The following is a 22,429-nucleotide window of genomic DNA, read 5'->3' as shown; positions in this document are numbered from 1 at the left end:
GTTTCATTTCTGTTTAAAACAGTCCTACATATTACTCTTGATTGAAAAACACGTTTTCAGAATTCCAAAATGCACTTCAGGGTCTCTAAACACAATGAAACCAGTACTTTTGGAAGTTCACAGACTTCACCAATTTCCCAAGGGAAGTCCAAGATTCCCCAAAGACGAGAAATCAGTTTTGGAATAAGTAATTTGAAAATTTGGTACTTACTGGGAAAGCACCATCTCCTAATCTCTTAAGGTTCAAGGGAGGATGCTATCATTGAATTTTTCATGATTTGGTGAAAAGTTCATGATCAACTTCTGTTAAAGGTTTCACTGCCTTCAGCTAAACACGTATCCTCTGTTCAACTAAGCTAAGCACTTCATTTTCTGCTTTATTTTCATCCTGGACTTCCCACTTATTATCTACCTTGTTAGACAAATACCATTCTACCCTTCAGGAGGTTAAGAAATTAGAAGCTTACAATATCGTAGGTACAGATAAACCTTTCTTAGTTTTATTTATTTAAATAATGTTTTATTATCAATATATTTCCTACTGATACCCACCACCTGAGCAGAGAACCTATTTGACCAATCTTTGATTCAAAACTGCTACCCTTTTTTTTTTTTTTTTGTAATTGATTTTTTTTTTAATTAATTAATTTATTTACTTATTTATGGCTGTGTCGGGTCTTCGTTTCTGTGCAAGGGCTTTCTCCAGTTGCGGCAAGTGGGGGCCACTCTTCATCGCGGTGCGCGGGCCTCTCATTATCGTGGCCTCTCTTGTTGCAGAGCACAGGCTCCAGACGCGCAGGCTCAGTAATTGTGGCTCACGGGCCTAGTTGCTCCGCGGCATATGGGATCTTCCCAGACCAGGGCTCGAACCCGTGTCCCCTGCATTGGCAGGCAGATTCTCAACCACTGCGCCACCAGGGAAGCCCAAAACTGCTACCCTTAATAAATCATGTATCAAATGGTATCAACCATCACACGGAGTTTATTTAATGGGCTTGGTGCTTTTTAATAGGAAACCTCGCCCCAGTAGTCAAGGGGCAAAGTGTACATAAAACAAACTTAATGTTGACTGTAACTACCTTCTTTTGTCCCTGCCTTGCAATATAAAGGGAATAAGAGGTGTTAATTAAATTTTCCTGTTATTTGCATAAGTGACATGAATGTATTTTTAAAATTGTAGTTGAAGACATTTGTAGTTCTTGGATTAAAGAGACTAGATACTGCCAAAATTAATAGTATTTAGTGGTAGAGTTTCTTTTTTTTTTTGATTTACCTTTTGTCTATTTAATAATTAAATGCAACCAATCTCAAAACTGTACTTATTCCATTTTTTACACTGCTGCTTATTCCTTCTACTTGACTCTCTCCTGTAATCTCTCCTATAATCCAGACTCTAATTTTTTGAAAACCCCACAGAATTCCAAAATTCAAAAATTCTTCCCTGCCACTCTACTCCCCAGTAAGTTTCCCACTCTCAATTTTTTTTGTATATAACCTGACATTTTATTTTTTTCCCCAAAATGCCTTTCTTACATGAATGTTATATCTTTCCTGTTGCCCTACCACAAAACCTAGAAAAAAAGAAGGCTGTGAATAACTATTTATTGATACAATGGAACTTATATTTTAGAATTAAAAATGCTCCCTACACCTACACTCCCACTGCTCCCAACACTTATTAGTTAAACCCTTATGATATACTTGGTTAGAGGTATTTTCATTTATAGTTAAAAAGTATAGTAATGAGGAAATATTTTTCAAAACTAGTTTTTGAGTAACAAAGTACAATAAGTCATGCATAAGTACAGATTAGCATAGACATTCCAATCACCTGCTAAATGTTTCACATAATTTATTATCACTTCACATTCAATGGTTAAGATGGCTTCTTATAAACAGGGATAACATTAAGCTAACTAATGAAAAGGGGGCAAAACCATGTCTACTTAGTATCTCTGATTATATAGTCTATTTCCATTCAAGAAAAACGAATATTTAACTGTTATATATTTTCATTTTTCCTACAGTCATTAAAACAAAGTTTTTTTCCCTGAAACACTCTTTTCTTCTAGAGAACTGTTTTAATGTCTGAAGCAGAACAGTAATTAACCCTTTGAAGATGAAAAACAATGGCCTTCAAAAAGCAATTCTAAAAGATCATGGTCTCAGGACCCTTTATACTCTTACAAATTATTCAGGACCCCAAAAAAGCCTTAGTTGGACTACCTATATTGATATTTACTACATTTGAAATTGAAACTGAGACATTTTAAAAATATTAATTAGCTTAAAAATAACAATTCAATAACGTTTTAACATAAATTTGATTTCTATTAATAATAACTACTTTCCAAAACAAAATATAATTAATGAGAAGAGTGGCACTGCCTTACATTTTGCACATCTTTTTAATGTCTGGCTTCATAGGAGAAGCTGGATTCTCATACTGGTTTCTTCTTTCAATCTATTATGATATATTGTTTTGATTGAAGTGAAAGAACCAAGCCTCTAAATAGAAATGGATTTTAAAAGGGGAGAAGAATCTTAATAACCTTTTCAGAGAATTACTGATAGTTTTCTTTGCTATTAAAACAAATTCTCAGGCCCTACCATACCTACTAAATCAAAAACTCTGAGCCTGGGGCCCAGCAATTTGTATTTTAACTGGCTCTCTTGATTCTAATATACTCAGAAGCTTGAGGACTTCTGATCTACCTTATACTGACTAATACAACTCTCAGCCTCAGTCAGGTCATCGTGGAGGGGACAGTGGCAAGATGAATCACCTAAATGAATTAAAACTCATATTCAGACTAATGGTTATAGTTTCCTTGTGCTGTTCAACATCATTACCTTAAAATTTGACACTGTTTTTTGTTCTGGGATTACTATAAAAATAACTTTTTAATATTTTAGTTTATGAAGTTTTGAATGCTTTAAAATACATTAAAATGTAACCTCCCCCCAAATTATTCATTTCGAAGCAAAACAGTGTCTACCCAGCATTAAGGAATATATCATCTGATAAAACTTACATTAAAAAATTTACTATCCTAATCTACAGTTTTACTTCAGTGACTGAATTAAGCTTTGCCATATAAAGGTAATCCGAAAGGAAGTAGATTCATTTCCCTCCATAATCTGACATCAAATTTCTCTAACCAGCCTATATATTACCTGCGAAGGCATGGCTTATTTCAGCTTCTGGATATTTTACTGGAATGTGTGCTTTTCTCCATTTGTATCCCATACAAATCCAACACATTCTTCATGACCCAGTCTAAGTTACTCTATCCATAAAGTAATTTGCACCTCCTTAGGTAAAAAAAGTATAGCCCTTTATCATTTTTTATTACCTCTAATGAGAAGATACAATGTTCTTCTCAAACAAACTTAAAAAAAAAAAAAGCAGCCTCTACAAAAATTAACATTTTCCTTATGATAGGTTTCAGTTAACATACAGACTGACTTCCTGATACTAAATATTTAAGAAACTTTCAAAAGATCAGATTTTAAATAATGTTAAAAAGAAAATTATTCACGTGAAGACAAGTCCTCATTATTTCAACATCTAAAGTAATGATCGGGCTTCCCTGGTGGTGCAGTGGTTGAGAATCTGCCTGCTAATGCAGGGGACACGGGTTCGAGCCCTGGTCTGGGAGGATCCCGCATGCTGCGGAGCAGCTAGGCCCGTGAGCCACAAATACTGAGCCTGCACGTCTGGAGCCTGTGCTCCGCAACGAGAGAGGCCACGATAGTGAGAGGCCTACGCACCGCGATGAAGGGTGGCCCCCGCTTGCCGCAACTGGAGGAAGCCCTCGCACAGAAACGAAGACCCAACACAGCCATAATAAATAAATAAATAATAATTAAAGGTGCTAATAATTAAAAAAAAAAAAGCCAGACCCTTAGCTCTTAAAATAAATAAATAAATAAATAAAAAATAAAGTAATGATCAATAAAGACTAAAAAAGTACTTATGGATAAAAAGGGAAGGTCTTATGTGCTTGGCTCTCTTTTGCATATATCAACTGAGAAATACAAATCAAACTGGTAAATAATAGTATATCCACAATCTATAGTAAAAATAAGTTTTGACAGTAAACAGATTTTTCTGAAACCCTGAGGATAGATTAAAATGACATGAAAAAACCTAGTTCATTTACTTATTTTCAAAGCATTTACTAGGTGCCTACTATGCACAGAGCTTTTTATACTCCTTTCTCTCATGTTCCAGAGAATAAACAAGCACATATACTAAAATAATGAGCCACTCAAAGGAGATTTTAGAGGGCAGTAACTTACAGGAGTTTGGATTTTAGGGTGGAAAAAGTTTTTGAGATATATTATTTTCTTATCTCTAAAATTATGATTACAAATAACAGGTATATAAGCTAAATGAGGAAGGCATTCTTATTTCCTGGTGGTGAAATAAACAAACAAAACCATAATAGTTAGCCCACAAGGAATGTTTACTATGTGTTCAGTACAATACAAAATTCTACCATATTAAATCATTCAACCCTCACACCAGGAGAGAGATTCTATTATTATTTATGCATTGAGAAGAAGAGACTGAGACACAGATATATTAGATAACTTGATTGGTCATACAATGGTGGAGCGGCAATTTAAACACAAAGAATTTGACTTTAGAGCTTGACATATTAACTCCTACGTGAGATTGTTCCCCAGAATTAAAAAAAGGGAAGTGAATCAACTGTACATAAAATTAAAGAATGATAAGATCAGGATAGGAGATGTATTGAAAGCAATGTGCAATTAGGATAAAAATGACTATTTTTCTTTCCTCTGAGCTTTCTGACAAAAGGCTCAAAGGATATTACTCTGAAGTGCCACCACAGACAAAAAAGCTACCACTCCTCTCACTATATAAATGGATAAGCCCAGGTTATAACAAGGCCATCTTTAGGACCTACAAAAAACTTTCCATTTACTACAGATACCCAGTTCCTACTTCTCTTTTGTGAATGTTTTTCAGTTATTTACATATTAATTTTATATGTTACTTATATCATAAAGTCTGTATACCATAAACAAACAGCACGTTTTTCAGTTATACTGGTCCTTTTTTTCCCCCTCAAATTCTCAAAAATAAAAACAAAACTTTTTCCAAAGAGTTGAGATAAACTCAAGTCTAATCTCATTTGAGTCCTGCCACAATTGAATTACCCTGAATAAACTTCTTAAAGCTTCCTCAAAGGACAGCAACTATGAAAAAAATTCACTTTTTTTCCAATCTTGTATCACAGCTTAAATTTTGTAGTTTCTTGCCAAAATAATATATTAATGCATTAATAAGTGAAATATCATTCACCCCAAATATGTTTGTAGAAAACCATAACATTGACAAAGGAATTACCAGACTTTTACATTTGTGGTAGATACACAACGCCCTCTGCTGCACAAGTTGAGGAAACTTCAACCAAGTTAAAAATATCCACAACCAATTAAAGCATGGGCAAAAAATTTCTGGGAAATCTGAAATTGAGACTTATATTTTGCATTTTTGTACATTATCATTGTACAGATTTTGAAATTCTCTATAAGAGATGAAACATTTTCCTCCACACATTCCTGAAGTTCTTAGTCTGACCCTTTTCTGTCTTATCTATATTTACAGGTGGAACAGTGTGTATTTAGGGTGAATCCCCAAAAGACCACAGTGAAATGAAATCTGGGTGTCTCCTTCCTCTCTGTTCCATCTCTCATACCAGGGAACTGGGCACTGACAAATCAGTAGTACTCTGATTACAATTCCAAACCATCTAAACCTGCCCAAGAAAAACAAACACACACACACACACACACACACACACACAAACCTGCCCAAGCTGGAAAATGAGAATAGAAGACAAAAGGTATTTTATTTTGAAGAATGGGAGAAATGCTATTTATCATTAATAAAAGCTCCATCAACACTGAGAGACTGTAGAGTTATATAAGAGAATCTAAAGTTCTAAGTTTTTTAATATGTTATGGTCTGTGTTGAAGGCACAATGGATCCAAAATATACAATGGAAGATGCTTCATAATATTCAAGGCATTTTTAAGTACAAGCATTGAAATCTATTTCCTGCAATGAAACACCTTCAAAATTCATTTTAAATATGTAATAGTTGTCTAAACTATACAAAGTCTAATTATAACATATGTAATTAATATAACTTGAAACTGCTTTGCAATATGGACTGTTAGTAAAAAATGAGTAGACACACAAACATTTTAAAATAAATCATTATAAATTTCTAGAAGTTGAGGAATGTCTTATATACTTCCATTTGCCTTGACATAATCGGTCTTTCCTTATACAATCCAATTTCATTCAAACTAAATCCAAAAATTTAAAACATTTATCCTAGTGAGGAAGATGTAAAATGCTTGTTGTATGATATAAGTGGATGAAATTATTAAAGAGCAGTTAAGAAGAAATAACTCAAAGAAATGCTGTTTTAAAAGAAAGAGAATGTGCCTCTTATCTAGCACATTTTAAAGTAAGCTTAAAACAAAATTTAGAGCACCCTCTAGTGGAAAACTGGTGACAAGAAGCTTAAAACCTGTTTTTGAAATTTTACAATTCAATTTCCACACAAGTATCTATGACCTGGGCCAAAAAAGTATATTAGGTAGACCTTTCTTTCCAAATCTTACTCTTAAAGTATCCCCATCAATACACACAGACACACACAAGACAGAGCAGTTCTCAAAGTCCAACAGAAAACGGTCTATTATTTATCAATTTCCAAAAGAAGAGACAAGTAAGATCTGTGAATATAACATTATAGATGTAATGCTACTCTATACATTAAAGAATTCCACTGTGGTTATAAAATGATTACAATATAAAAACAAATGGAATTATTTTGGTAGTTTGATTCTTGTGGTTAAAAGATTCAACTGAAAAAGAGAGCTAAGAAAACAACACAGGAAAACTTTTTCCAAATTATAATTTTTTCCAAACACAGCATAACGTTTTATAAATATCCTTTGCTAAATTAGTAAATTTGGCAAGAACCTCCAATGCAATCTGATTATACTCCTTCAGGCTTTGGTAATTAAAGGGACTGCCTGGCGTTGATACAGACATGGTTCCCACATGCAAATTTTACCAGATTATTTTTCACACCAATAATTTAAAACTGAATATATGAAATTCCAGACTACATGAATTAACATGGTTACTATATTAATAATTAGTCAGGCTACACTCAATATATTATGTTAAATTTTTGGTATCAAAATTTGGAGGAATACTAACAAACTACATAATGTCCTTACCTGAGAGACTATTTTAAGGGTACTTTAAAATCTATTTTTTGAAGGGCTGAAGAAACTTGGATTATTTGGCATATGGAAGAAAAGGCTACATAGAAGAACAGAAATATTTATTCATTAATTCAACAATGATTTATCAAACATTTTAGCTAGGCATTGTTCAAGGCTCTGGAGGCACGGTGGCAAAGTGCATGGACAAGGTCCCTGCGCTCATGGAACCTACATCCGGACTGGGAGAGGGTGATGATTAAGAAGTCAACAAGCTCCATGAGGGCTAGGATTTCTGTCCTGTTTATTTTGGTATCCCTAGCACCTAGAACAATACCTAAAATATAGCAGGTGCTCAATAAATATTTGTTGAATTATATTAAAAAAAGATACCTTAAGCTAGTGATAAGTGCTATAAAGAAAACAAAACAGAATAATAAATAGAGAGTAATGGAGAGGAGTGGGGTGGCAGGTATATAAATATTATTTGACTGGAGAGTTAGAAAAGGCTACTCTAAAAAGATGCCATTCAATCTTAGACTTACTAACCAAAGTCTTGAAAGATCTGAGAGAAGAGCTTCCCAGGAAGAAGAAACAACAAGGACACTTGCCCACGACAGGAGTGATTTTACATTCAGACATTCAAACCTGTTAGTGTAGGCAAGCCACAATGGCTACAGTAAAGAGTTCAGATTTTAATCATACAGTTTGGGCAAAAGATATTGGTGGTTTCAAATGGGATCAAAGCAGTAGAAATGAAGAGGGGGTAACTTTATGATTTATTTTGGTGAGCAGTAGATACAATTTGATAATAGATTCGATATGTAAGATGAAGTCAATAGTGCAATTAAAAATGACTCCCAAGTCTGGGGCGTAAACAACTGAGTAGGTGATGTTACTATTTATTAAGATGGGGAAACCAAGTGAGGAGCAGCTTATCAGGCAGGTAGTGGAGGAAGAAAACAACTTTTATGACTAGCTGTATATTTAGGATTTCAAGTAAACAGCTAATGAAATGGACTGAAATAGAGTAAGTTTGGAAGTTGCACAGAGATGGTGTTTAAAGCCATGGGGCCAAGGAGTTATTAGGAAGAAGGAGGATGAGAATGATTATTCCACATAACTCCAAGGGGAAAAGGTAAAGAATTAAAGATAGAAGTTAATGTGAGTTCAGTGTTGTTTGATAAGAGAAAGAACATTTAAACATTCTAACTAGAGCTGTACAGAAAGAGATTAGACTGCTTGCAAACATTATGGGCTTCCCACTAAAGGAGGCATTTCAAGAAGTAAGGACTAGATGACCAGCTGTAGGATTTCTACTAAAGCAGTTCTTATAAGGGATGGGAGATTCCCTTACATGTCCTTCCAAGGTACCATATAAAGGGACTTCAATTTAAATTCACTTATGCAATTTATTTTCTTACGAAGTAGATTCCAGGGCAAAAATCACTGGCATATAAAATGTATATCTGCTACTAGCCATTATTTGTTACCTGTTTTTGTCAGCAAAAGGTTATCCAGGTGCCTGTCTCCAACTCCAAGAATATATGTAATCACGCAATATCCAGCTGCAATAACAGTTCAAAAACAAAAGACAAAAGAATTGTGAAAAACACATGCAAACCAGGTAATACATACAACTGAATACAACAGCAGTTTGTGCTATTTTAATTTCAAATTGATTACTACTCTTTCTGACTTCTTACCTAAATTCTCAAATTAAATGTGTAATCTTTGACTCTATGAAGAGGTTATCACTTGAAACTGAAATTATTATTTGCAACAGAAAAAATATCCTGTAAAATTCTGTCGAATTATAAAAGTCACTTTAATCAAAAGTTAAATGAGGTTTCAGAAACCTTAATTATAACATGTGTCTATCGTTTTTCATTTCAAATTAGATATATGTTAAGAATGACTGTGAAAAAAATGTGTCTGCAGAAACACACATAATGAAGTCAACCATCCCACAACCATCTTATCTATACTATAACAAAAGTAAGTGCAGAATTAAAAAAAAAAATCTTTAGAGAAACAATCTTGAAGTGCCAGCAGATAGAAAAACAAATGAATTCATGTGTGGTAAAGGCATGTATGAAGTTCACAGCATAATCCTCTAAATTAAGACAAATTACATGAGCAGGACCAGGGGCAGAGTCACTGTCTCTACCTTTATTCTGTTTTTCTTTCTCTTCTAAAGTCTGGAAACCTGGCGCACAATGAAAGTGCTCCAAAAATTTAAGCAAATAACACTTGTTTGAAGCTGTTTTTTTTCTGTTCTGTTTCTCGCATTAGTAACTTAAGAACAAATGCAACTTGCAAACACACATATGACTATGCCAGTATTTACAAACACATGTTTTTTTCAGACACTATGTAGAAAAAAGATCGGACCACCTGTTAATGACCAAATTAATCCTGTCTAAATTCGATTAATACTAAAGTTCATTTAATTCAGGTTCTGAAGGCCATTCTGGAAGTCCAAAAGTGACTTAAGCAATGACATCCATCATCAGATTAATCTTCAATTACAATTATAAACACAGTTACAATTTATTGAAGGCTAGGTTCTTAGCTAGGCACACTACATTCATCATGTCTAACGCTTTTAATGATGTCAGTTAAGTATTATCACCATCCTTCAAATGAAAAAACCTAAGGCTCCAGAAGTTAACAGGATTGTCCAAGGTCACTGGGCTGGGGTTTAAAACTAAGTTAGACTCTAACATCATTGCTTATGCCACTTTTGCACAGTACTCTGTGTAATTCCTCCTTCCCAAAGTGGCTATTTTGATGGATGTAACATTCAACAAGATATTTAAGCTCAAGTATATTTGTTTAGAATAACACACCATACCCTAATTCTAGATAAAATTATATATTATATATATTTCAAAATATATCCATATGTAGAGAATGAATGAAAGAAAGCATACTATCATTCAAAAAAATGCTTCTAATCATATTACTGGTCTACTAATAATTTTCACTTAACTGTAACAAATCAGTTACAGTTGACTAAACAAATCAGTTATTCTCGAAATATAGTCTGTAGTGTGACGACGACTACTAGTTTGCCAACAACGCAATATCCTATGTACACTTCTTCCTTAAAACAAGACCAAACTAAGATTTCTGGGGCAAGACTGTACCTACATAAAAGACTACATTTCCCAGCCTCACTTGAAGTTAGGCCTGTCCAGTAAGACATAGGCAAATGTAGTTTTGTGGTGAGCATTTTTATAGAGGGAGCTGACCAAGGGAATCAGAGACCTTGGTTGACACTAACATCCCTAAAGAGTTAAAACAACAACAGTAATGGCTTACATCTGGGCTTCTTACAAAAAAGAAAGTAACTGTTACGTGTGTAAACCACTATAGTTAGATTATGTTAACTGATGCTGAATGAAACTGGTAGTTGGGCCACTGGGGGACTTGAGGGTCATTTATATAAAGGATGAGCAAATACAGCTTGATGGCCCAAATTGGTCCCCCTCTGTTTTTATATTTTATAAAGAAACTTTATTGGAACAGAGCCGCGCCCATTTATTTCAATATTTCTTAAGCACTATAATGGCCTGGTTGAATGGTTGCAACAGAGACCACCTGGCCTGAAAAGTATAAATATATTTACTATCTGAAAGGCTTTAGGGAAAAATTGACTGACATTTGATCTAGGGCATTGCTACTCAAAATGTGATACACAGACTGGCAGTTTCACTACCACCTAGAATCTTGTTAAAAATGCAAACTCTTAAGCCTTACTTCATTCCTATTGCATCAGAGTCTCCAGGGGCAGTGTCCAGAGAGTGATTGTTATATATATCAAAGTTTGAAAAGCCCTCTCTAGTGTTCTAATGCACCTAAGAATCCCCAGGGAATCCTGTATGCAGATTCTGATCCAAACAGCAGGGGAAAGGCCTGAGAGTCTGTAATACAAACAAGTGCCCAGGTGAAGCTAATGCTGTTGGATTATACTTGCAGTAGCATTGCTCTAAAACTGCTGCAAAATATGCAGTTCCACAAATGACTAAAGGCTCTCCACTGAAAAACTAGTAAGTGACTTAACTGAAGGATATTAAATCTGATATTGGTAAAGAGAACTGAGAACACATTAGAACTTAGCACACTGAGTTCTCTAATAAGGGATTCACTTAGAAATCTGGTTGCCACTTGTCAAGGATACAAAACTCCTACTGATAATATGCATATGAAGATAGCTGAAACTCCTGCAATTTTCACAAAGAACATCATTGTGTTATCAGTGCATCTGAGTTGTTACATGGTACTAGTTATCTTCTTATTAATTATAAATTACAATTAGTTTAATTTTTATCACTATTTACTTTGTTTCAAGTTGTTTAGCTATCTCTATGAAAGTAATGATTCACATATACAGCAACAGTATTTTTGACCTAAAATTTTCATGTAACTAGACATGTATGAATTATGCTTGTCTCTACTGATAAAACAAGATGTTTTTATAAACTACTCTTTATCATCAAATTTGATTTCTCAGTAATATTTCATTGTTATTACTGGATTATTTTCCAATGGAAGTGGAAAATGTATGAAAAAGAGCCTTTTTACCCTGCCTCAGTGTGTTAAGGTCATAAATATGTTGGATGATCATTTCAATAAATGTTTTTTAAGTCAAGTGAGACAGCATATGATCTTTCTCTCTTTCATATATATAAATGGTGGAGGTGAGAATTTGGGGTGTTTCAATAATTCAAATGTCAACACTTAAAACATAAAAGATTAGGTCCTGAAAGAGGTATGTGAGGCAAGAGTAGGATGATCCTCAGAAATTTTGAGGATATAAACAATATTCAGAATGATTTGAGATGGCACAGAGTAGATCAGAAGAGTTTCAGGAAAACTGAAGTTATTCTTTAACTATAATGGAAACACTATACCTGTCCAAGAGAATCTTGTCAAAAGGATGCTATTCATTAGTATTTGGACTTCATGTGAGATACACAAACATCTTGAAATTGGTTTTACAAAACAACTTTGACTTAAAGCAAAATACAGAGAAATATAGACAACTAAACAATACTATCTCTCTTTACTAGTAAAGATATGAGTGTGAGAATAATCAGTGTTCCCACATTTACTTGCATAATATAGATTTGACACCCTGCATAATCTGGAAAAAATGTCACCATAACTAATCGCATTCATCTTCTTACACTTTGCCAAAAACCTAAAACATTACTTTTTACAATGAAACTTATAATACATGCATCTATGTGATAATGCCCAACAATCAGATTCTAGTACAATGTTGCAACTTATTAAGCATTGAATCCTCTAATAAAAAATTCAAATAATGGCTTTCAACTTGCAACATTACCTGGAATGCTACCAAACTCACTGAAACACAAAAAATTATTTTGTAACATAGCAATACATATAGAAAACAAAAGGGTATTCAAAATAAGATGAAGAGAAGGCCTGCCATCAAATCAGTTATCAGGATATGAAGAAATGTGAAATGCTTTTATTAGGAAGAATATCTAATTTGAAGTTAACTGTCCAGGTACAATTTAAATGGCTATTTTTTTTTACATTAAAAAAAGTCATATTTTCATTAGCTAATGGGAAAAAACGGAACATTATATAAAAGGCACAATACTATGACATTTAGCACATATTATAAAATATTGTTCCAGTACTTTTTTTAAGTGAGCAGGGTTTTCAAACTTTAGTCAATACTTATAAGGTTGTGTGCATATATACTTCAAGTAGAAAAAGTTAACATTTCTTTATTAAATAGATTTACAAGGTAAAAAAATTTACTGTAACTATCAGAAAGTAAAAAGACACGAGGTAATTGCTTGATGGCATACAAAATATCTCAGGTAATAAAATACTGAAAACTAGGTGTGGCAGATTAAAGATTCCTTAACATGCTTTTCATTCAAGATGGGAACTATATCCTTTCCCCTTGAATCCAGGCAGGTTCTGTGACTCCTTTGACCAACACAATATGACAGAAGTGACAAACTGCCAGCTTCCCAATCCAGGCCTTCAGAAACCAAAAGTTTCTACTTCCTGTCTCTTAGAATACTTCCTCTTGAAACCCAGCTCTGAGAAACACAAGCCGTAGGGAAGCCTTGTATGGTTGCCTTGATTGACAAGCCTTGATGAAAAACAGTATAAGCTGCCAGCCATGTGAGTGATCTATCAAGCCTTTAGAAGTACATTAATTTTTCAGATCTTAGAAAACACAGACTTAATGGAGAAAAAAATGAATAGAAGAGAAAAGGGAAAAAAGGAAAGAGGAAAGGAAGTAAAGCAGGAAGGGAAAGAGGGAAAGGAGAGAGAAATACAGAGTTAGTTAATAAAGGGAAACATTTTCTCTTAGATGCTTCAATTTTTTTTAGTCTTAAAATCTAAATACACTGTATGTGATCATTTTTATGGGTAAGCAGTTACATGTAACACATGTAACGTTCCTTAGGTTAAAATAAGAATTAAAACCACAAGGAATATGAATATACATACACACATTTTATTTCAGTAATTTAAAAGTTCCTAGGAATATTATATTTTCTTTATACTTCTCAGCCAAAAATGTATCAAGTATAAATTTGGGAATAAATTACGTAGTACAAAATAATCTGGAATACTACCTCATGGGAGCATTGTGAAAAATAAAAAAAATGTCATGTATAAGGGAGCAATTTATAAGCCATAAAATGATAGGAAAGTTTAAATATAGTTGTTATATGTCTAGAAAATCCTCTACTTGCTTCCCCAAGCTTGACTGTTTAAGTAGAAATATGGACATAAGCATAAATATAATATTTATGTAGAACAGGTATAACATGATATATGCCATATACTATTCAGGGCTCAACTCTAGTGTCAATATTCAGGGCTCAACTCTAGTGTCAACTCCTTTATTAACCCTCCCTTAAACAATCTAGTTATAAAAAAAAAAAAAAAAATCTCCTAAGAAAATAAAAAATAATCCTCTAGAATATAAACTTCATGAGAATAGGCATAAGTGGTTGAAATATTTGAATTAATCCCTATGGCATGCCACTACTTACTTATTTCCAGAAAGGGACCATAAGTACTAATCTAAAATACTATGAGAGGCACCTCCTAACATAGCACTGTTATCTTAGCTCTAGAGATTTATCAAAAATATAATTATTCCTGACAGACTTTTCCCACAGTCTACTTAATTGCTTACTCAAACTCAGGGAAAATCAAGGGAAAAATTACAGCTTCCAGGAAGAAATGACTTATAAATACAAAATAGTTAAGTGATTGCAAAGATGCATCTATGGATAAACCACTAGCCAGACTCATCAAGAAAAAAGGGAGAAGACTCAAATCAACAGAATTAGAAATGAAAAAGGAGAAGTAACAACTGACCCTGCAGAAATACAAAGAATCATGAGGCATTACTACAAGCAACTATATGCCAATAAAATTGACAACCTGGAAGAAATGGGCAAATTCTTAGAAAAGCACAACCTCCCGAGACAAAACCAGGAGGACAGAGAAAATATAAACAGACCAATAACAAGCACTGAAATTGAAACTGTGATTAAAAATCTTCCAACAAACAAAAACCCAGGACTGGGTGACTTCACAGGCGAATTCTATCAAACACTTAGAGAAGAGCTACACCTATCCTTCTCAAACCCTTCCAAAATATAGCAGAAGGAGGAACACTGCCAAACTCATTCTACGAGGCCACCATAACCCTGATACCAAAACCAGACAAAGATGTCACAAAAAAAGAAAACTACAGACCAATATCACTGATGACCATAGATGCAAAAATCTTCAACAAAATACTAGCAAACAGAATCCAAAGGCACATTAAAAGGATCATACACCATGATCAAGTGGGGTTTATCCCAGGGATGCAAGGATTCTTCAATACACGCAAATCAATGTGATATACCATATTAACAAACTGAAGGATAAAAACCATATGATAACCTCAATAGATGCAGAGAAAGCTTTTGACAAAATTCAACACCCACGCATGCTAAAAACTCTCCAGAAAGTAGGGATAGAGGGAACTTACCTCAACGTAATAAAGGCCATATACAACAAACCCATAGCCAACATCGTTCTCAATGGTGAAAAACTGAAACTATTTTCTCTAAAATCCGGAACAAGACAAGGATGCCCACTCTTACCACTAATATTCAACATAGTTTTGGAAGTTTTAGCCACAGCAATCAGAGAAGAAAAGAAATAAAAGGAATCCAAATCAGAAAAGAAGAAGTAAAGCTGTCACTGTTTGCAGATGGCATGATACTACACATACAGAATCCTAAAGATGCTACCAGAAAACTACTAGAGCTAATCAATGAATTTGGTAAAGTAGCAGGATACAAAATTAATGCACAGAAATCTCCTGTACTCCTATACACTAATGATGAAAAATCTGAAAGAGAAATTAAGGAAACACTTCCATTTACTATTGCAACAAAAAGAATAAAATACTTAGGAATAAACCTACCTAAGGAGGCAAAAGACCTGTATGCAGAAAACTGTAAGACACTGATGAAAGAAATTAAAGATGATACAAACAGATGGAAAGATATACCATGTTCTTTGATTGGAAGAATCAACATTGTGAAAATGACTATACTACCCAAAGCAATGCACAGATTCAGTGCAATCCCTATCAAACTACCAATGGCATTTTTCACAGAACTAGAACAAAAAAATTCACAATTTGTATGGAAACACAAAAGATCCCGAATAGCCAAAGCAATCCAGAGGAAGAAAAACAGAGCCCAGGAATCAGGCTCCATGACTTCAGGCTATACTATGAAGCTACAGTAATCAAGATAGTATGGTACTGGCACAAAAACAGAAATATAGATCAATGGAACAGGATAGAAAGCCCAGAGATAAACCCACGCACATATGGTCACCTTATTTTTGATAAAGGAGGTAAGAATATACAATGGAGAAAAGATAGCCTCTTCAATAAGTGGTGCTGGAACACTGGACAGCTAGAATACTTCTTAACACCATACTCAAGAATAAACTCAAAATGGATTAAAGACCTAAATGTAAGGCCAGACACTATAAAACTCTTAGATGAAAACATAGGAAGAACACTCTTGGACATAAATCACAGCAAGATCCTTTTTGACCCACCCCCTAGAGAAATGGAAATAAAAACAAAAATAAACAAATGGGACCTAATGAAACTTCAAAGCTTTTGCACAGCAAAGGAAACCATGAACAAGACAAAAAGACAACCCTCAGAATGGGAGAAAATATTTGCAAACAAAGCAACTGACAAAGGATTAATCTCCAAAATACACAAGCAGCTCATGCAGCTCAATATCAAAAAAACAAACAACCCAATCCAAAAATGGACAGAAGATCTAAATAGACATTTCTCCAAAGATATACAGACTGCCAACAAACATGAAAGGATGCTCAAAATCACTAATCACTAGAGAAATGCAAATCAAAACTACAATGAGGTATCACCTCACACCAGTCAGAATGGCCATCATCAAAAAATCTATAAACAATAAATGCTGGAGAGGGTGTGGAGAAAAGGGAACCCTCTTGCACTGTTGGTGGGAATGTAAATTGATACAGCCACTATGGAGAACAGTATGGAGGTTCCTTAAAATAGTAAAAACAGAACTACCATATGACCCAGCAATCCCACTATGGGCATACACCCTGAGAAAAACCATCATTCAAAAAGAGTCCTGTAGACCCACCACCAGAGCCTCCCATCAAGCCTCTCAGATAGCCTCAATCACCAGAGGGCTGATAACAGAAGCAAGAAAAACTACAATCCTGCAGCCTGTGGACCAAAAACCACAGTTACAGAAAGATAGAGAAGATGAAAAGGCAGAGGGCTATGTACCAGATGAAGGAACAAGAAAAAACCCCAGAAAAACAACTAAATGAAGTGGAGATAGGCAACCTTCCAGAAAAAGAATTCAGAATAATGATAGTGAAGATGATCCAGTACCACGGAATAAGAATGGAGGCAAAGATTGAGAAGATGCAAGAAATGATTAACAAAGACCTAGAAGAATTAAAGAACAAACAAACAGAGATGACGAATACAATAACTGAAATGAAAACTACACTAGAAGGAATCAATAGCAGAATAACTGAGGCAGAAGAACGGATAAGTGACCTGGAAGACAGAATGGTGGAATTCACTGCTGCGGAACAGACTAAAGAAAAAAGAATGAAAAGAAATGAAGACAGCCTAAGAGACCTCTGGGACAACATTAAATGCAACAACATTCACATTATAGGGGTCCCAGAAGGAGAAGAGAGAGAGAAAGGACCAGAGAAAATATTTGAAGAGATTATAGTCGAAAACTTCCTTAACATGGGAAAGGAAATAGCCACCCAAGTCCAGGAAGCGCAGAGAGTCCCATACAGAATAAACCCAAGGAGAAACACGCTGAGACACACAGTAATCAAAGTGGCAAAAATTAAAGACAAAGAAAAATTATTGAAAGCAGCAAGGGAAAAATGACAAATAACGTACAAGGGAACTCCCATAAGGTTAACAGCTGATTTCTCAGCAGAAACTCTGCAAGCCAGAAGGGAGTGGCATGATATACTTAAAGTGATGAAAGGGAAGAACCTACAACCAAGATTACTCTACCCAGCAAGGATCTCATTTAGATTTGATGGAGAAATCAAAAGCTTTACAGACAAGCAAAAGCTAAGAGAATTCAGCACGACCAAACCAGCTCTACAACAAATGCTAAAGGAACTTCTCTAAGTGGGAAACACAAGAGAAGAAAAGGACCTACAAAAACAAACCCAAAACAATTAAGCAAATGGTCATAGGAACATACATATCGATAATTACCTTAAACGTGAATGGATTAAATGCCCCAACCAAAAGACATAGATTGGCTGAATGGATACAAAAACAAGACCCATATATATGCTGTCTACAAGAGACCCACTTTAGACCTAGGGACACATACAGACTGAAAGTGAGGGGATGGAAAAAGATATTCCATGCAAATGGAAATCAAAAGAAAGCTGGAGTAGCTATACTCATATCAGATAAAATAGACTTTAAAATAAAGAATGTTACAAGAGACAAGGAAGGACACTACATAATGATCCAGGGATCAATCCAAGAAGAAGATATAACAATTATAAATATATATGCACCCAACATAGGAGCACCTCAATACATAAGGCAACTGCTAACAGCTATAAAAGAGGAAATCGACAGTAACACAATAATAGTGGGGGACTTTAACACTTCACTTACACCAATGGACAGATCATCCAAAATGAAAATAAATAAGGAAACAGAAGCTTTAAATGACACAATAGACCAGATATATTTAATTGATATATATAGGACATTCCATCCAAAAACAGCAGATTACACGATCTTCTCAAGTGCGCACGGAACATTCTCCAGGATAGATCACATCTTGGGTCACAAATCAAGCCTCAGTAAATTTAAGAAAATTGAAATCATATCAAGCATCTTTTCTGACCACAACACTATGAGATTAGAAATGAATTACAGGGAAAAAAACGTAAAAAAGACAAAAACATGGCGGCTAAACAATACGTTACTAAATAACCAAGAGATCACTGAAGAAATCAAAGAGGAAATAAAAAAATACCTAGAGACAAATGACAATGAAAACACGATGACCCAAAACCTATGGGATGCAGCAAAAGCAGTTCTAAGAGGGAAGTTTATAGCTATACAAGCCTACCTCAAGAAAGAAGAAAAATCTCAAGTAAACAATCTAACCTTACACCTAAAGAAACTAGAGAAAGAAGAACAAACAAAACCCAAAGTTAGCAGAAGGAAAGAAATCATAAAGATCAGAGCAGAAATAAATGAAATAGAAACAAAGAAAACAATAGCAAAGATCAATAAAACTAAAAGTTGGTTCTTTGAGAAGATAAACAAAATTGATAAGCCATTAGCCAGACTCATCAAGAAAAAGAGGGAGAGGACTCAAATCAATAAAATCAGAAATGAAAAAGGAGAAGTTACAACAGACACCGCAGAAATACAGAGCATCCTAAGAGACTACTACAAGCAACTTTATGCCAATAAAATGGACAACCTGGAAGAAATGGACAAATTCTTAGAAAGGTATAACCTTCCAAGACTGAATCAGGAAGAAATAGAAAATATGAACAGACCAATCACAAGTAATGAAATTGAAACTGTGATTAAAAATCTTCCAACAAACAAAAGTCCAGGACCAGATGGCTTCACAGGTGAATTCTATCAAACATTTAGAGAAGAGCTAACACCCATCCTTCTCAAACTCTTCCAAAAAATTGCAGAGGAAGGAACACTCCCAAGCTCATTCTATGAGGCCACCATCACCCTGATACCAAAACCAGACAGAGACACTACAAAAAAAGAAAATTACAGACCAATATCACTGATGAATATAGATGCAAAAATCCTCAACAAAATACTAGCAAACAGAATCCAACAACACATTAAAAGGATCATACACCACGATCAAGTGGGATTTATCCCAGGGATGCAAGGATTCTTCAATATATGCAAATCAATCAATGTGATACACCATATTAACAAATTGAAGGAGAAAAACCATATGATCATCTCAATAGATGCAGAGAAAGCTTTTGACAAAATTCAGCACCCATTTCTGATAAAACCTCTCCAGAAAGTGGGCATAGAGGGAACCTACCTCAACATAATAAAGGCCATATATGACAAACCCACAGCAAACATCATTCTCAATGGTGAAAAACTGAAAGCATTTCCTCTAAGATCAGGAACGAGACAAGGATGTCCACTCTCACCACTATTATTCAACATAGTTCTGGAAGTCCTAGCCACAGCAATCAGAGAAGAAAAAGAAATAAAAGGAATACAAATTGGAAAAGAAGAAGTAAAACTGTCACTGTTTGCAGATGACATGATACTATACATAGAGAATCCTAAAACTGCCACCAGAAAACTGCTAGAGCTAATTAATGAATATGGTAAAGTTGCAGGATACAAAATTAATGCACAGAAATCTCTTGCACTCCTATACACTAATGATGAAAAATCTGAAAGAGAAATTATGGAAACACTCCCATTTACCATTGCAACAAAAAGAATAAAATACCTAGGAATAAACCTACCTAGGGAGACAAAAGACCTGTATGCAGAAAACTATAAGACACTGATGAAAGAAATTAAAGATGATACCAACAGATGGAGAGATATACCATGTTCTTGGATTGGAAGAATCAACATTGTGAAAATGAGTATACTACTCAAAGCAATCTACAGATTCAATGCAATCCCTATCAAATTACCAATGGCATTTTTTACGGAGCTAGAACAAATCATCTTAAAATTTGTATGGAGACACAAAAGACCTCGAATAGCCAAAGCAGTCTTGAGGCAAAAAAATGGAGCTGGAGGAATCAGACTCCCTGACTTCAGACTATACTACAAAGCTACAGTAATCAAGACAATATGGTACTGGCACAAAAACAGAAACATAGATCAATGGAACAAGATAGAAAGCCCAGAGATTAACCCACGCACCTATGGTCAACTAATCTATGACAAAGGAGGCAAAGATATACAATGGAGAAAAGACAGTCTCTTCAATAAGTGGTGCTGGGAAAACTGGACAGCTACATGTAAAAGAATGAAATTAGAATACTCCCTAACACCATACACAAAAATAAACTCAAAATGGATTAGAGACCTAAATATAAGACTGGACACTATAAAACTCTTAGAGGAAAAGATAGGAAGAACACTCTTTGACATAAATCACAGCAAGATCTTTTTTGATCCACCTCCTAGAGTAATGGAAATAAAAACAAAAATAAACAAGTGGGACCTAATGAAACTTCAAAGCTTTTGCACAGCAAAGGAAACCATAAAGAAGACGAAAAGACAACCCTCAGAATGGGAGAAAATATTTGCAAATGAATCAACGGACAAAGGATTAATCTCCAAAATATATAAACAGCTCATTCAGCTCAATATCAAAGAAACAAACACCCCAATCCAAAAATGGGCAGAAGACCTAAATAGACATTTCTCCAAAGAAGACATACAGACGGCCACGAAGCACATGAAAAGATGCTCAACATCACTAATTATTAGAGAAATGCAAATCAAAACTACAATGAGGTATCACCTCACTCCTGTTAGAATGGGCATCATCAGAAAATCTACAAACAACAAATGCTGGAGAGGGTGTGGAGAAAAGGGAACCCTCTTGCACTGTTGGTGGGAATGTAAATTGATACAGCCACTATGGAGAACAATATGGAGGTTCCTTAAAAAACTAAAAATAGAATTACCATATGACCCAGCAATCCCACTACTGGGCATATACCCAGAGAAAACCGTAATTCAAAAAGACACATGCACCCGAATGTTCATTGCAGCACTATTTACAATAGCCAGGTCATGGAAGCAACCTAAATGCCCATCAACAGACGAATGGATAAAGAATTTGTGGTACATATATACAATGGAATATTACTCAGCCATAAAAAGGAACGAAATTGAGTCATTTGTTGAGATGTGGATGGATCTAGAGACTGTCATACAGAGTGAAGTAAGTCAGAAAGAGAAAAACAAATATCGTATATTAATGCATGTATGTGGAACCTAGAAAAATGGTACAGATGAGCCAGTTTGCAGGGCAGAAGTTGAGACACAGATGTAGAGAATGGACATATGGACACCAAGGGGGGAAAACTGCGGTGAGGTGGGGATGGTGGTGTGCTGAATTGGGCGATTGGGATTGACATGTATACACTGATGTGTATAAAATTGATGCCTAATAAGAACCTGCAGTATAAAAAAACAAACAAAACAACTAATACTAAACTTTCATTGGGTTATTTGTATGGAAATATGTTAATATAAACGTTTCAGACATTACATGAAATTTCTAAAAATCTTACATTTGTATTTGTATGGAAATATGTATGGAAATATGTTAATATAAATGTTTCAGACATTACATGAAATTTCTAAAAATCTTACATTTGTATTTGTATGGAAATATGTTAATATAAATGTTTCAGACATTACATAAAAAAAAAAAAAAGAGTCCTGTACCACAGTGTTTATTGTAGCACTATTTACAGTAGCCAGGACATGGAAGCAACC

General features: G+C 34.6%; 1 protein-coding gene across 3 annotated transcripts in view; it reads right to left on the bottom strand.

The window, feature by feature from the left end:
- The window catches only part of PIK3C3 (phosphatidylinositol 3-kinase catalytic subunit type 3), a 180,665-nt gene that overhangs the window by 29,057 nt on the left and 129,179 nt on the right, over positions 1-22,429 (bottom strand). For all 3 annotated transcript variants that reach the window (XM_068563200.1, XM_068563202.1, XM_068563201.1), the window contains exon 21: positions 8,778-8,852. In XM_068563200.1, coding sequence (XP_068419301.1) covers positions 8,778-8,852 — 75 coding nt within the window. The remainder of the gene's footprint in view (positions 1-8,777; positions 8,853-22,429) is intronic.

Source organism: Eschrichtius robustus, chromosome 14 (assembly GCF_028021215.1).
Source record: "Eschrichtius robustus isolate mEscRob2 chromosome 14, mEscRob2.pri, whole genome shotgun sequence".
Classification (NCBI taxonomy): Eukaryota; Metazoa; Chordata; class Mammalia; order Artiodactyla; family Eschrichtiidae; genus Eschrichtius; species Eschrichtius robustus.
This window is presented reverse-complemented; position numbering and strand designations above follow the sequence as displayed.